At 37.6% G+C, this 14,418-nt stretch overlaps 1 protein-coding gene across 6 annotated transcripts in view; it reads right to left on the bottom strand.

The window, feature by feature from the left end:
* Positions 1-344: 344 nt before the first annotated feature.
* Positions 345-14,418, bottom strand: part of Zfx (zinc finger protein X-linked) — a 50,121-nt gene continuing 36,047 nt past the window's right edge. For all 6 annotated transcript variants that reach the window (XM_048335598.1, XM_048335595.1, XM_048335597.1 and 3 more), the window contains 5 exons: positions 7,174-7,323; positions 6,840-6,983; positions 6,168-6,317; positions 5,435-5,575; positions 345-4,633 (listed from right to left, as the gene is read on the bottom strand). In XM_048335598.1, coding sequence (XP_048191555.1) covers positions 3,450-4,633; positions 5,435-5,575; positions 6,168-6,317; positions 6,840-6,983; positions 7,174-7,323 — 1,769 coding nt within the window. In that variant the 3' untranslated portion in view covers positions 345-3,449. The remainder of the gene's footprint in view (positions 4,634-5,434; positions 5,576-6,167; positions 6,318-6,839; positions 6,984-7,173; positions 7,324-14,418) is intronic.

Here is a 14,418-nt window from a genome sequence, read left to right on the forward strand (position 1 = left end):
ATGTTCACCATATTCTCTTGATCATCTAGCTCAAGCTTTGCTTATTTATTACTATTTCAAAATGACTATTAGGCCCAAACTTGCTCTTTCAGTTGGAGAACTACAGAATTTCATTTTTAAAGTCAAGGTGGAATAGCTCTAACTCCTGAGAACTTTTATCTAACTTCCAATTTTGACTAGGACAATGACCACCCTCTAGTATTTTTTGTCTACTGGAGCACTCAAAAACTGGGGACAAAGGAGATAACTAAACAGCTGGGGTTCTGCAGCAGGAGTGGTGACAGCTTCCGCTGAATGTGCTGCAGATTCATACTTGAAATAAATTTAAGTGCTCTCAAAACCCACTTTGTGCATGGGTAATTGGTCTCAGGGGAACTAGAGGTGCTAACAAAACAAATATTTTAAGAAGATAAAAAGCAAAAAATGAATTTCAATGACATGCTCATCAAAGGACTCACCAATCACCTCCCATCTTCTCTGAAATATTACTTGCAAATTCACAGGACTGAAATATTATCAGTATTTGTATCTGAGTCACAAAACTCAAAGTAATCAAACATTCTGTATTCCATTGCTACATAAAAAGAAATAAGAAATGGGGAGGGGTGAAAATAACCCATCACTTGTGATGTTTATTGGCTTACAAAAACTGTACATTTTTTTTCTTAAGAAAAAAGCATTAACTTAGTACTGGTATCAAATAGACTAAACATTCGTTAACAGGAAAATATTCTGATTTTTATTTTTGCACGTTATTCTCAAGTACACAATTACAATAATGTCACACATCCCTATATGATTTTCTTTTTATGTACTTTACTTTTTTTTTACAAAGTGTACAGAGGGAGGGACGTACAATATTTAATAAGATATTTCTACAGAACAATAACTTATATTATGTCCTTGTAAAAATCTGTACCTCTTTAAAACATTTAACTGAAACATCATTTTTTTAGCTTTGCTAATGAAAATTGTTTTAGCAATTAAAACTAATTGTAACTAATGTCAGTACATAACAGTGACGACAATTCCATTTTCTCTTTATACAGACACACACATTTTATATTCACTTGACCAAACCCTTAAATACCTTTTAAAGGCTTCGATATTGTGCTTTAAAAAGAAAAGAACTGTATATAATTCCAGATTATGTAAAGAGAAATATAAAGTATGTAAAGTATTGTGTTCTTTATCTTTCAGTTTATTTAAAAAAATATACTTAAATGGCCTAATTGATGAATATTTTCCTTATTAAATTTACAGAATGTTTTAAAATTAATAAAAATTTCCACTTTCATTTAAGTGTTTTACCATATTTCTGGGGCAGATCTTTAAAGGTTCTCACAAAAAAACAGACAGAGCTTTCAAGAATAGCAGGGCAATAAATCATATAATTATTAAATTACTTTTCCAAAAAGTACATTAAGGGGGAGCTACAATGGCACAGGAATTCCCTGTTGGACTAGGGAGCCCAGTGTGCACACACCTTGGCTCTGACTGGCATTTCAATTAGAATTTATACCAGTCTAAAGCACTTGACTTAGAACTAGACAAGACCAATCTAATACTTCAGAGCCTTGCCAAATACCAAATATTTTAGTTATCTAACCCTAAAACTGTAACTCTTGATACAAATAGTGATGGCAAAGGTGAAGATGAAAGGTAAAACAAAAACAACCCTAAAGGCATGAAGAAGGTGGAGCACCATTAACAAGGTGGACAAGGCAGTTATCAAGTGGGAGAAAAAGAAATGTCTAAATTTCCCATGATGTGCCAGATTATGTGTGCCAAAAGCCAATTCCAGGGACTCTTAAAAGCGGTTTTTGTTCCCCAAGAGTCATCTTAACACAACTAAATTCTAATTAACCAAGTTCACTTTACAAATTCATTATGCAGTCAGACCTACAGAGTAAAAATTGCCCCAACTGTCAAAGAAAAAGAGAACTGTGAACGACAAGAGTTCCAAACAGGCCTCAGACATGATTTAGGCACTTGGAACACCTGTATCGTTCTAATCCAAGCCAACTTGAGTGGTAAGCTTTTAACATTTGCTAATTGTAACTTTGAGGGAATAACAGAGAGCAGGTTGAATTTACAAAGCATAAGTCCTAATTAGTACCCCTTTCTCTGGTCCACGGGGCCATGGCATTCTGTTCCGTCCCTCCCTCATTTGCTGAGACGGGGTTCTCTCTCGGCCTTCTCAGAGAGAACGGAAGGGCTCCTATCTAATACCCATTAGCTTTTCAGAAAAATATAAAGGCATGGAGCTGAAACTATATGAAAACATTTTCCTCTATAAACATCTTAACCTCTATTTTTCGATTATTTCTTAATTACCAAAGATATTTAAAAGAAAATATCTTTCTCTTTAAAAATACTAGTGTCCTTATTTTCCTTCAAATTCTTCACCTGAGTAATCTCTCTGAAGAGCAAGACTTACAAAATGCTCTCACACGCATCCCTGCATCTCTCCTGTTATTGTAAATTTAATACTTTTCATTATAGACTTTAAACAACAACTACTGGGGGATGTGTGTATAAACATGTAAAATAATCAATACACACAGATACATGTTATATATATATGTATATATATAATTCAGGGTACATTTACATATAGAAAGTTGCAAAAAAAAAATCTTATGAGCTGCAAGTTTGCCTCTAGGAGATTCCAAAATGGAGTCCTCTGTAAAATTTCATTTATAGCACACAACCATTCCAAGAAAAAGCAGCACAGATAGAATAATCAAAACAGAATCGAGCAAAATGTTCCAATAAGGTTTTCTAAAGCTTTGCTGTAAATAGTCCAAAGAAAACTATAAGAAGTATATTTTGTCTGCTAAACAAAATGAAAAAAACAAAAAACAAATAAACACGAACCTAGCCATTGTTCTTTACTCAGCCAGGGACACAAAAGCTCAAATGGAAACTTTCATGGCCATATGGTCTGAAAACATTAAGGAAGATAAGCAAATGACTTCCACATTGTGATCATTAGACCTGACCAGAAAATCACCCATTCCCATTAGATATCTCTGAAAATTTTATTGTGAGAAATTTATGGGAAAAAAGTCAACATGAGTACTTTCAAGAGTTAGCAATCTGAAGTTACCTTAAGGGTCTTAGAAGAGTACCATCAAGGTAAGCCAGATTAAGTACTTAAATAAATGCAAAACTTCTAAGATAGAAAAATTCAATGTAGAAGCAGGGACTGCTTTATTAAAAGCAACTAGCTGGTTGCTGCTTTTCCCCATTTATTAAACAAACTGAATAGAACTCAGAACACACTACTGAACAAAATGTAAAAAAAAAAAAGTCAACTAAGCATAATTCTATTTGTACACAGCATAAATCAATATACAGTATTGTATGTGAACAAGACTGGTTGGCTTTTAAATGAACTTTATGCTTCAAGGCCAGTTTCTCTGTAAACGACGGTGGAAGTATTGTTAGGGCAGGCCAACTTCTTTATGATGTCGCATTATGTGCTGGTTCTTTTCGGAGGGTCTTCGGAACCCTTTCTTGCAGTACTCACAGCGGTGGGGGTAGTCCTTCGTATGAATGGAGATAACGTGCCGTTTAAAGCCTGAGGCATCTGTAGTGCTATACTCACAGTACTCACACTGATACACTTTCCGACCGCTGTGGGTCTTCATGTGCTTTTTAAGCTCATTCTGTTGCCGAAATCCCTTTCTACATCTCTTACATCTGAACGGAAGGTCCTTGGTGTGAACCGAGAGAATATGGCGACTTAGCACAAATGGATCTGCAATCTTAAAATCACAATGTCTACACTGATGCATTTTTTTACCCTTGTGGGCAGCCACATGCTTCTTGAGTTCTGAAGGCCTGTGAAAACCTTTATCACACATGTCACACTTATGGGGATAGTCCTTGGTGTGAACTGAAATTATGTGTCGCTTCAAATCGCTGGAGTTGGAGCTCTTGTGGTCGCAATGCAAACACTGGTGTGTTTTGCTTTCTTGGTGGATAAGAGCGTGTTGCTGCACATCTTTGGTATCTGAGAAAGTCAGAAGACAAACGTCACACTTGAATGGCATCTCCTTGCTATGCTTAGTCTTTACATGTGTTTTCAGATTCGAAGAATCTGCAGATCTATATTCGCAGTACTGGCATTGGTACGGCTTCTCCCCGGTATGGATTCTCATGTGCTTTTTAAGCTCTGATGGGTGGCGAAAACCTTTGCCACACTCCACACAAATATGAGGAAAGTTCTTGCTGTGGACCGCCAAGAGGTGGCGATTCAGCAACCCTTGTTCAGCTGTCTCGTATTCACAGAATTTACACTTGTACATTTTGTTGGCTCCTTTTTCCTTATGCACCATTTTGTGAGTAAACAAAGCCCCAGCGTGAGAAAAATGCTTCCCACAGTCATCGCATTCAGTGGTCTTCTCAGACTTGCTAGTGAGCTTGTGACTCTCCAGGTGATTGTGCAAACTTATCTTCTTATTGGTAGTGTAATCACAGTCAGTACAGCGGTATTTCTTCTTGGCGAGGTGTTCAGGATGGTTTTTCATGTGCCTTTTCAAGAAACCTCTCGATTTAAACTTCTTCCCACAAATCATGCAAGGGTAGACTGTCAAGGGATGACCGTCGGGGCCAATAATTATTGCTAAGGAAAAGAGAAGAACACAAATGACCACGTTATCACTTCTTACAACTTTAGTGTGTTTTAAACACTACTGGTGGTCAAGGACTCCAAACTTAGGGATGTAACTTCTCATTTTTCTACATAAGAGATAGAATAACCTGGTAATAACATGAACCTGGTCTGGAAATTTCCTCCAGTAGCTCTGCACCAATCACATCTCTCCAGTTTAACAAAATTAATGAATAATTATGGACCTTCTATCAATTCATGATTCAAGCCCTATGAATTTTAGAAATCTGTAGGGAATTACTTGTAAGAATAAACGCATTATAAGTAAGATTCTTGCTTTGGTTACTCAGAAAAATCCATTATGTTAATTTATAAAGCTTCCATATACTCATAAATTTTAATATGCAAATCAGTATGAAAAATAGGTAGAATATGTCATAGAACGAAAGCACTTATCCTGCTGCTCTGTAAATTATGCCGTTTTAGGCTGACATAATTGGATTCTTCAAATCTATTAATTTTTTTAAAGTTAGTGTTTATATGAAGGATTCCTTCTCATTTTCCCATTTAAAAAACACCTTAGTTTTGAATTGTTTTCTACCATTTCTAATGCTTTTCCTATTTCTTCTTATCCAATGAAATAAATCATTCATGAATATCACTGAATTCTGAAAATTGGATTTTCAAATTCCACACCGAAAATCTACATGTGGTCTAACAGCTAAAATGCCATCGCGCCACCCCTGTGGATACACATAGTTTCCGGAGAGCTCGCAGCACACAGTGCCTTGGCTGGGACGCGTGCACCCTCACCTGTTTGGTACTGCCTGGAATCAGGTCTTCTCCTTTTCTTTGGTTTTTGTTTAGCCAGTCTGCCGAGGCCAGCAGACTCATCTATGTGCAAGAGGGCACTTGCAGTGCCATTCCGGTTTTCAATTCCATCAGAATTATTACCTAACAATGTGTATTAGAAAACAAAATTGTACAGTATTATAAATGGCAAAGAATGAGGAATTCTTTAACTATGTATGACAATGAAAAATAAGCCATGATACTCATGAATGACAGAAAATTTCCATTCTGGGTAATGGGGGTTTATAAAAACATTTGTTACAGCAAAACCATGGGAAATGCCTAGCTCCCAAAGCTAAAGCCACATTCAGAATTTTCCCCACGTTGTCTCCCGAAATGTGAAGCCAACAGATCCGATAGAATCAAGATGAAAAATTTCAACTTAAAAGCCTGAGTACTTCTTGCAGTACTTCCTTCTATCTAACATATACATGAAGGAAATTCTTGTCAAAAGCAAAGGCAAAAAAGACTTTAGGAAACAGAGCTGTGGCTCAAGTGGTAGAGTACTAGCCTTGAGCAAAAAAAAAAAAAAGAAAAAAAGCTTAGAAACATCATCGAGGCCATAACTTCAAGCTCTAGGACAAGGACCCAAAAGTACAGTCTTTATGATTTTCCTTTCCTCTTGTTTAAATCAACTAATCCTTACAGTGTACTGACACATTAACTCAAACCAAAGAGCAGCTCCATGACTTACCATACGCTGCTGCCCACGCGATTGGCATGAAGGTTTTCATTTCACTGTTGTCTATTTGCTGTTCGTGCACAGCAGCCGCAGCTGCTGCGGCGGCATCCTCCTCGCCCACGATCACTTCCATATAAACTTCATCAGCAATTTCTGCGACATCTAAGTAGAAATGTATATGAACGGTTTTGACCAGGTTTACAGAGATCATAGACACGTTTGTATTTCAGTTCAGTTATGAACAACATGGAAAGGTCCAGGTATTATATACCTAGAATAACACTTTCATGTAGTAAGCACTCAGGAAGTATTTACTGAAGTAATTATTCATTTCTTCACCCATAATTGGTTGGAAAGTAACTTCTAAACATACATACATAGTCACTTGCATGGCAGCAACTTAAAATGGATGGCACTTGTTTCCTTCAGAATATGGCAGCAAATTCTCTAAAATTATACTAAATATAATAATACAGAATTAAAGGGAAAGGTGGGTTTGAGAAATAGAGGGAAGAATGATGAAAAAGGGAGACATGGATGAAGATGCATTGTACTCACAAACTATCATGTTGAATTCAATCCCTTTTGTATAACTACTTAAAGATAATAACTTTAAGAAAAACACTAGAGAGAGAACATTACAGAAACACAGCCTTTTGTCCCATGAAAAGGCCACCTACTTACTTATTTCTTCATCTTCTTGCTGTGAGTCATTGACAGCCATATAAACCATCTTTTCCCTGGGAACACGGACAGTGTTGTTCTGATCAAGTAGTTCAACTGCATGATCATTCTCAGGCTCACTCTCTACAATGTCTACGGTGCCACCTGTCAAAAAAGAAGGCTCAAAGATTTTATCTGAAAACTTCCTTTCCATCTCTTCCATTTCACATAATTAATTTTCTGGTGCTGCATTAGAATTCTTGTTCAAAAGTGATCTTCTGAAAAGATTTCAAATGTTCTGAACTTAAATAACCCAGAAGCAACCAGGCTGTATTTCATCAAGATGAAAAGTTACCTAAGTCGTCCTCTCCTGGGTCAGCTTTAAAAATGTACACCTTGATGACTTCAGGACAAGTGCCATCCACTTTACAAGGATCTATCTCTGCCTCTGTGTCCATGGCTATTCCAGATGAACCGTCATGTTCTATTTTGCCAGCATCATCCACTAAATAGGCAGAAAATACATCACAAGCAGTAGGAAAACAAACAAAAGATTTCGGTTTTCAAAAGTCCTTTCCACAAACATAAACTCTAACATGATTCACGTAACATGGAATGATTTTACCTACACAAGAAAAAGGTTCAATAAATATATTTCTAGGCTGGAAGAATGGCTTAGCAAATGCAAGGCACCGAGGTCAGATATCACCAATCAATCAGCCAATCAATCAATACATTACAAAAGACTTCTTAAAATGGGATCTGATTTTAAAGCAAAAAATACTACACAGAGAAAACTTCTCTACAGACATAAATAATAAAGAATATAGTTGGCCGACAGGTAAGAAACATCCCTCCATTAAAGATATTCTTTTAGTAGTGCCATGGCTCAAGTGGTAGAGCACTAGCCTTGAGCTGAAGAGTTCAGGGACAGTACCTAAGCCCAGAGTTCAAGCCCCATGATGGACAAAAAAAAGATATTCTTTTAATATCTAAAGAGTTTCAGGGGCTGGGGATATGGTCTAGTGGCAACAGTGCTTGCCTCGTATACATGAGGTCCTGGGTTCAATTCCCCAGCATCACATATACAGAAAATGGCCAGAAGTGGCGCTGTGGCTCAAGTGGTAGAGTGCTAGCCTTGAGCAAAAAGAAACCAGGGACAGTGCTCAGGCCCTGAGTCCAAGCCCCAGGACTGGCCAAATAAGTAAATAAATAAATAAATAAAAATAAATAAATAAAGACTTTCAAACAATGTCCTAGCAGAAAGATAAAAAAATAATCATCATATAAATATTTTATAAGCATTACTTAATAGTTACTATTCTTAGACACCATTTGATCTGATCTATTTCTACCAAAACAAAATATGATTGCCAAAAGGAGCACTGAAATGATGTAACCAGTGGAAATTCTAATTTAATCTGTTTAAATGTTCAACTACACTCTCGTACAATCTTATATACACACAACACACACATACAACTTTAATTTATGATACTATTAAGTCTAGGTCCTGGATAGCAAATGCAGCAATATCTGAACTCAAATATATGCCTGTATTATGTTAGAAGCAATAGGAAAAGGAAAAGATAAAAAAAAACAATGTACACATGATTTCTAGTAGTAGAAAAATCAGAATATATACTAAATGTTTTATTTTTCAAAGCTTTATAATAAAGTAGCCAAGAGAAAAATATGGTACAATGCATAAGACTTAGAAAATAAAACACAAGGGAAATGATGTCTTAATAAATGAATCTGGGGCTGGGAATATGGCCTGGTGGCAAGAGTGCTTGCCTCCTTTACATGAAGCCCTGGGTTCGATTCCCCAGCACCACATATATAGAAAAAGCCGGAAGTGGCACTGTGGCTCAAGTGGCAGAGTGCTAGCCTTGAGCAAAAAGAAGCCAGGGACAGTGCTCAGGCCCTGAGTCCAAGGCCCAGGACTGGCAAACAAAACAAAACAAAATTTTAAAAAAAAAATCAAAATTAGCCGAGTGTCAGTGTCTCATGCCTGTAATCCTAACTACTCAGGAGGCCAAGATCTGAGACTCACAATCCAAAGCCGGCCAGGTAGTAAAGTGTGAGACAGTTACCTACAATTAAGCACCAAAAAGACAGAAGTAGAGCTGCGCCTCAAGTGGTAGAGCACTAGCTTTGAGCAGAAAAACTCAGGGACAGTGCCCAGGCCATGTATTTAAGCCTCTGCACTGGCAAAAACAATAGTGACAATTTATCAACTTGGTCTCTAACAATGAAAATCATAACTCTCCACATCCCCAATAAAGCATTTCAGAGAACTATTGCCAAAGAGCATTCCCAAGCCTTTCTTATTTGTCATTTACAACCACTCTACCACTGAGCTACACCCCCAGCCCGTTTTATTAAACATTTCATTAAACAGTAAATTATGTATAATATACATTCCATTTGGAAACCAAACATGTAACTTACAGCACATCTGTTGATAAATTATTCTACTTTTTCTTAAATAATGTAAAAGTTAAAATGAAGGTCACTTATAGGTATAAAGCAAAAGCTATTTACATACATACTCAATCAATCTTTAATAACAAGTTGATATAGAACATAAAAGAGGATTAGTCAGAAACTATCAGTAAATGTCTCACTGAGCACTGACAGCTGCTATGGAAACAAAGACAAAATCTCACTCCAGCTGAGAGAAAGAGAAGGGTGCTTATTCTAGGAAGAAAGGTAGAGAACAAGATGGGATTATGGGTAAAGTGTGGCACTGGGCATGTTAAGAAATGTAGCCTAATGCTAAGCTAAAATCAGGTCACAGAAAATCTCATGCACCTAGCAGCAACAGTTGGATATCGATGAAATTAGCCTAAATTTTTGGCAAGGTTCATCAGAACTGATTGTAATAGGTACTGGAAAATCAAATATCCTTATGTTTATAAAAAACAAGGCTGGCCTGTCATTTTGGCTTGCACTGGTTTGTCAGTACCCTTATAAAACTCTTTTTTTGCCAGTCTTGGGGCTTGGACTCAGGGCCTGAGCACTGTCCCTGGCTTCTTTTTGCTCAAGGCTAGCACTTTGCCACTTGAGCCACAGCGCCACTTCTGGCCGTTTTCTATATATGTGGTGCTGGGAAATTGAACCCAGGGCTTCATGTATACGAGACAAGCAAGCACTCTTGCCACTAGGCCATATCCCCAGCCTGCTTATGAAACTCTTACTGACTGCAAAACCTAATCATTTTAGAGCTTATAAAATGTCATGTGTTTACCTAAATAAATCCTGGAGTAAAAGACCTATTTTCACAATGTGTGGGAAAACACATTTCGAACATACCAACTTACCTGATAGCAAAGCTATGCTATCACTAGACAAAAGTAGAATTCACCTTCAGATTTTCACCTTGAGAACTTCCTCCACTAATGCAACCTATGAAATTATTCTAGATATGAAACATTACAGAAGTGATTTAAAAAACAAAGAACCCTGATGGTCCTGTTAAACATTCAAAATTCACTGTGCCTTTAAAGCTACCATTAAAAATGAATTTCTAAAAACAGACAAAGAACATTTCAATAAAACTGAGTCATCGTACGTGTGATTTCTATGTAAATGCCCTCTCTTCTAATGTAATAATAAAGAACTAGAGCTTTAGAATAAGGCCTCACCAAAATAGAAGAGCATAATTTCTGGAAATTAAGACTACTTCTAATAATAACTACCATTTGCATGGCATTTTGCAATTTTCTTAGTGTTTCTACGTAACTTTACTTCATTTGATTTTCATCTTCTCCAGATAAAGAAGAAAAGGTTCTGAGATGGTATGTGAGGAGTGGAGAGGGAAGGTGCCTATCTTTAGAACCTATTTTGTCTTGTGATTTTTGAACAAAAGTGTGATCACTGTGTCAAATTTAGTATTAAAAAAATACCAATAATCCCACCAGTTAAAAACTGTAATTAGTAAACTTTGTTCCTGTCTAAAAAGAACAACTGGCAACAACTTCTTCAAGATTTATATAATAATCTTTATATCTCATTCAACATTTTAAACCTCAAACTAAAGGGAAACAAAGGTTTTTTTGTTTGTTTTGTTTTTGGTTTTGTGGCTGTTATTTTGTTAGTTGTGAGGCTTGAACTCCGGGCTCAAGGGTAGTGCTCTACCACTTGAGCCAAGCTCCACTTCCGGTTTTCTGGTGGTTAGTTGGAGATAAGAGTCTCAGGGACTTTCCTGTCTGGGCTGGCTTTGAACCGAGATCCTCAGATTTCAGAATCCTGAGAAGCTAGGATTACAGATGTGAGTCACCGGCACCTGGTTTCCATGAAACTCTTATGCTCATTAAACACCAAAATAGCCAGAAGTGGAGCTGTGACTCAAGTGGAAAGGCATCAATCAAGTGTAAACAGCTAAGGAACAGGAAGCCACTGTGACTCAAAGTGGTAGAGCACTAGCTTGGAGTGAAAGAACTCAAGAGTAGCACTTAGAGATCCCTGAGTTCAAGCCCCACAACCAAAAGAGAAAGAAAGAAAAGCTAAGAGAAAGTACCTAGTCCCTGAGTTCAAGCCCCAGGACCAACACATACACACACACAAAAAGACAGCTTGCTATGGTAATGATATAACTTATTATAAGAAAAGTACTGGGCTGGGGATATGGCCTAGTGGCAAGAGTACATGAGGCCCTGGGTTCAATTCCCCAGCACCACATATACAGAAAATGGCCAGAAGTGGCGCTGTGGCTCAAGTGGCAGAGTGCTAGCCTTGAGCAAAAAGAAGCCAGGGACAGTGCTCAGGCCCTGAGTCCAAGCCCCAGGACTGGCAATAAATAAATAAATAAGAAAAGTACTAAAAATGTATAAAGAAAATGATCATTAGACATAGATACTTTTGCTCACATATTTATATATGAAAGGATAAGGAGAAAAATTTTAATGAAATTTAAAATGATTCATTAATTAAAAATTATTACATGAGAATTTACTTGAACCCCACAATTATAAAACAACTTCAATTCTGCAATCTATCACATTTGCTCTTGGTCCATTTTGCCCACCAACCTCCCTTTTCCTCACAATAGCTTGGCAGAACCACTAACTTGGCAAATTGCCTCACTGCCTCTACCCAGCACCTGTGAAGCTAAATCTGGCTGAAAATGTACACACACACACACACACACACACACACACACACACACACACACACACACACCACCCTACTCATGGTTTTGCTTCTTATCCATGACCTTGAACCTGAAGTGGATCTTTATTTATTTATTTATTACTATTTTTCCCTTCTCCTCTTCTCCAGATTCTCCTTTCCTCTCAAATCTCTTTTTTTTTTTTTTTGCCAGTCCTGGGCCTTGGACTCAGGGCCCGAGCACTGTCCCTGGCTTCTTCCCGCTCAAGGCTAGCACTCTGCCACTTGAGCCACAGCGCCGCTTCTGGCCGTTTTCTGTATATGTGGTGCTGGGGAATCGAACCTAGGGCCTCGTGTATCCGAGGCAGGCACTCTTGCCACTAGGCTATATCCCCAGCCCCTCCTCTCAAATCTCTTAATGCTACCTCTCCATCCCTGTGTGTCTGTTGCTGCCCTTACTTGTCACATAGCTGAAACCAAGTGGAAATATTCCTAAGAGAAAATTCATGGACAAACTCACCCACCTACAACCTACCTACTTACCTTCCAGTGCCTAGACCCACAAAGCATGGGTGGTCCTCCCTAGCACCTACCAACCTCTTATAATGGTCTCTTCTTGAGTACTCCAATCTGTTTGTCTTCTCCCCCTCAGAACCATGTATTTGTTCAAAGGGCAGAATCATGGTCACTTTGCCTTTTTTTTTAATTTCCTCAATTATTTTCCCCCACCAAATCTACTCTTCCTCTTTGGTAATTTTCTTAACCAGCCACAGTACCCAAGGTAGAATTTAACTATCATTGTATTTTCTTTCTCCCTCAAATCTCCACCCCTGTTTTGTCTATCAGCAAATCTTACCCCTTTTACTTCCTAATCTCTTTAGTTTACCACTTCCTCATCTATTACTATTACCCCCTCATCTTATTTACTATTAAGATCTTGGGTTACTCTTATTTTTGGTAACAGAGTAGTTATGTTTCCCAGGCTATCCTTAAACTCAAGTCCCTTGTCTCAGCTTCTAGGGTACCAATATTAATTGCATGCATCAATACATCCTCCTTGGAGTATTCATTATCTCATATATGAATAACTTTAGCTACTCTATATCACTAATGCACCCCTCACCTATTATTATAACCTATTGTTACCAGGATTATGGATCTAAAATAATTTTAAAACTGAAACAAGGAGCTCCTCCTTTGGGCCACTCTCCAGTTGGGAGAGTTTCTGTTACTTTCTCTCATGGCTTTCCTTTCAATTTCAAATAAACTTAACTCTATTAACCTTTAAAAAGTCAAAATAAGACAGGTGCTGATAGCTTATGCTTGTAATTCTAGCTATTCAGGAGGCTGAGATCTCAGGATCCGTGGTTCAATGCCAGCCTAGGCAGGAAAGTCTGTGAGAGTCTTATCTCCAATTAAGCACCAGAAAATTGGAAGTGTCGCTGTAGCTGAAGTGGTAGAGTGCTAGCCTTGAGCAAAAGAGTTCAGAGACAGTGCCCTGCCCTGAGTTAAAGCCTCACAGCCAACAAAAAAATGAAATAAAACAAAAATAAAAACAGAAACAGGTTGTATTATATTTCACTATATATTCCCAGTTGTATTTCCCTATCAAGCTAGAAGAAAATAATCTATGTTGGTAAAAGTGTAGGAATATGAACACATTCATAAACTTGGTGAAGGGGAATTATATTTGACAAAATACTGAGGCAGTATGTCCAAGTTTGGAAATATGCATACCCTTTGGTTCAGTGATTGTAGTTCTACAAATTAGCTGTAAGAAACTCAACCCAAAAATACACCGAGATTTATGAACATCTTGAAGTTTCCATCATTGCCCACCAAAGCCAGGACCCCGTACCCCACTTTTTTTTTTTTTACATACTATACCATTTGCTTGGAAGGTCTTCCACCCACGTCCTTCTTCGTCTTATAAAACAAAGTCATCCTTGGGTCAAAGGTCAGCTACATCATCTTGTCTCCACAAGAATTCACTGACACCAGTGCATTACCCTACAACCTTTTTCACAGTAGGCTGTCAGCCCCCAGGGATAAATGTCTTATGTATTTATTTATATAGTACATACCTACCCAGGTTGGTACTACCTACAATGTCTGACAACTAGGGGTCTAATAAATATATGATGCTGAATGTATTTTCTTCCTTCTTACAAAGAATTCTCTGACTTTCAAATTCTCAATAACTTTTTAAAAAGGCTGGTAGATTCCAATATGGTATATTAAATTTCTGTATAAAAACCGATATATGCCAAGTGCCAGTGGCTCGTGTAGTAGAGTGCTAGCCTTGAACAAAAAGAGGCTAAGGGACAATGCCCAGTCCCTAAGTTCAAGCCCTACAACTGACAAAAAAAAGATATGATCTGAACTAGGGAAAGGAAAGAAAAATGAAGGAGGGCATAACAAATAAGACAAGAAATGTACTCACTACCTTATTATGTAACTGTACCCCCTCTGTACATCATGTTAT

This window comes from Perognathus longimembris, chromosome 28 (genome assembly GCF_023159225.1).
Source record: "Perognathus longimembris pacificus isolate PPM17 chromosome 28, ASM2315922v1, whole genome shotgun sequence".
NCBI classification, from domain to species: Eukaryota; Metazoa; Chordata; class Mammalia; order Rodentia; family Heteromyidae; genus Perognathus; species Perognathus longimembris.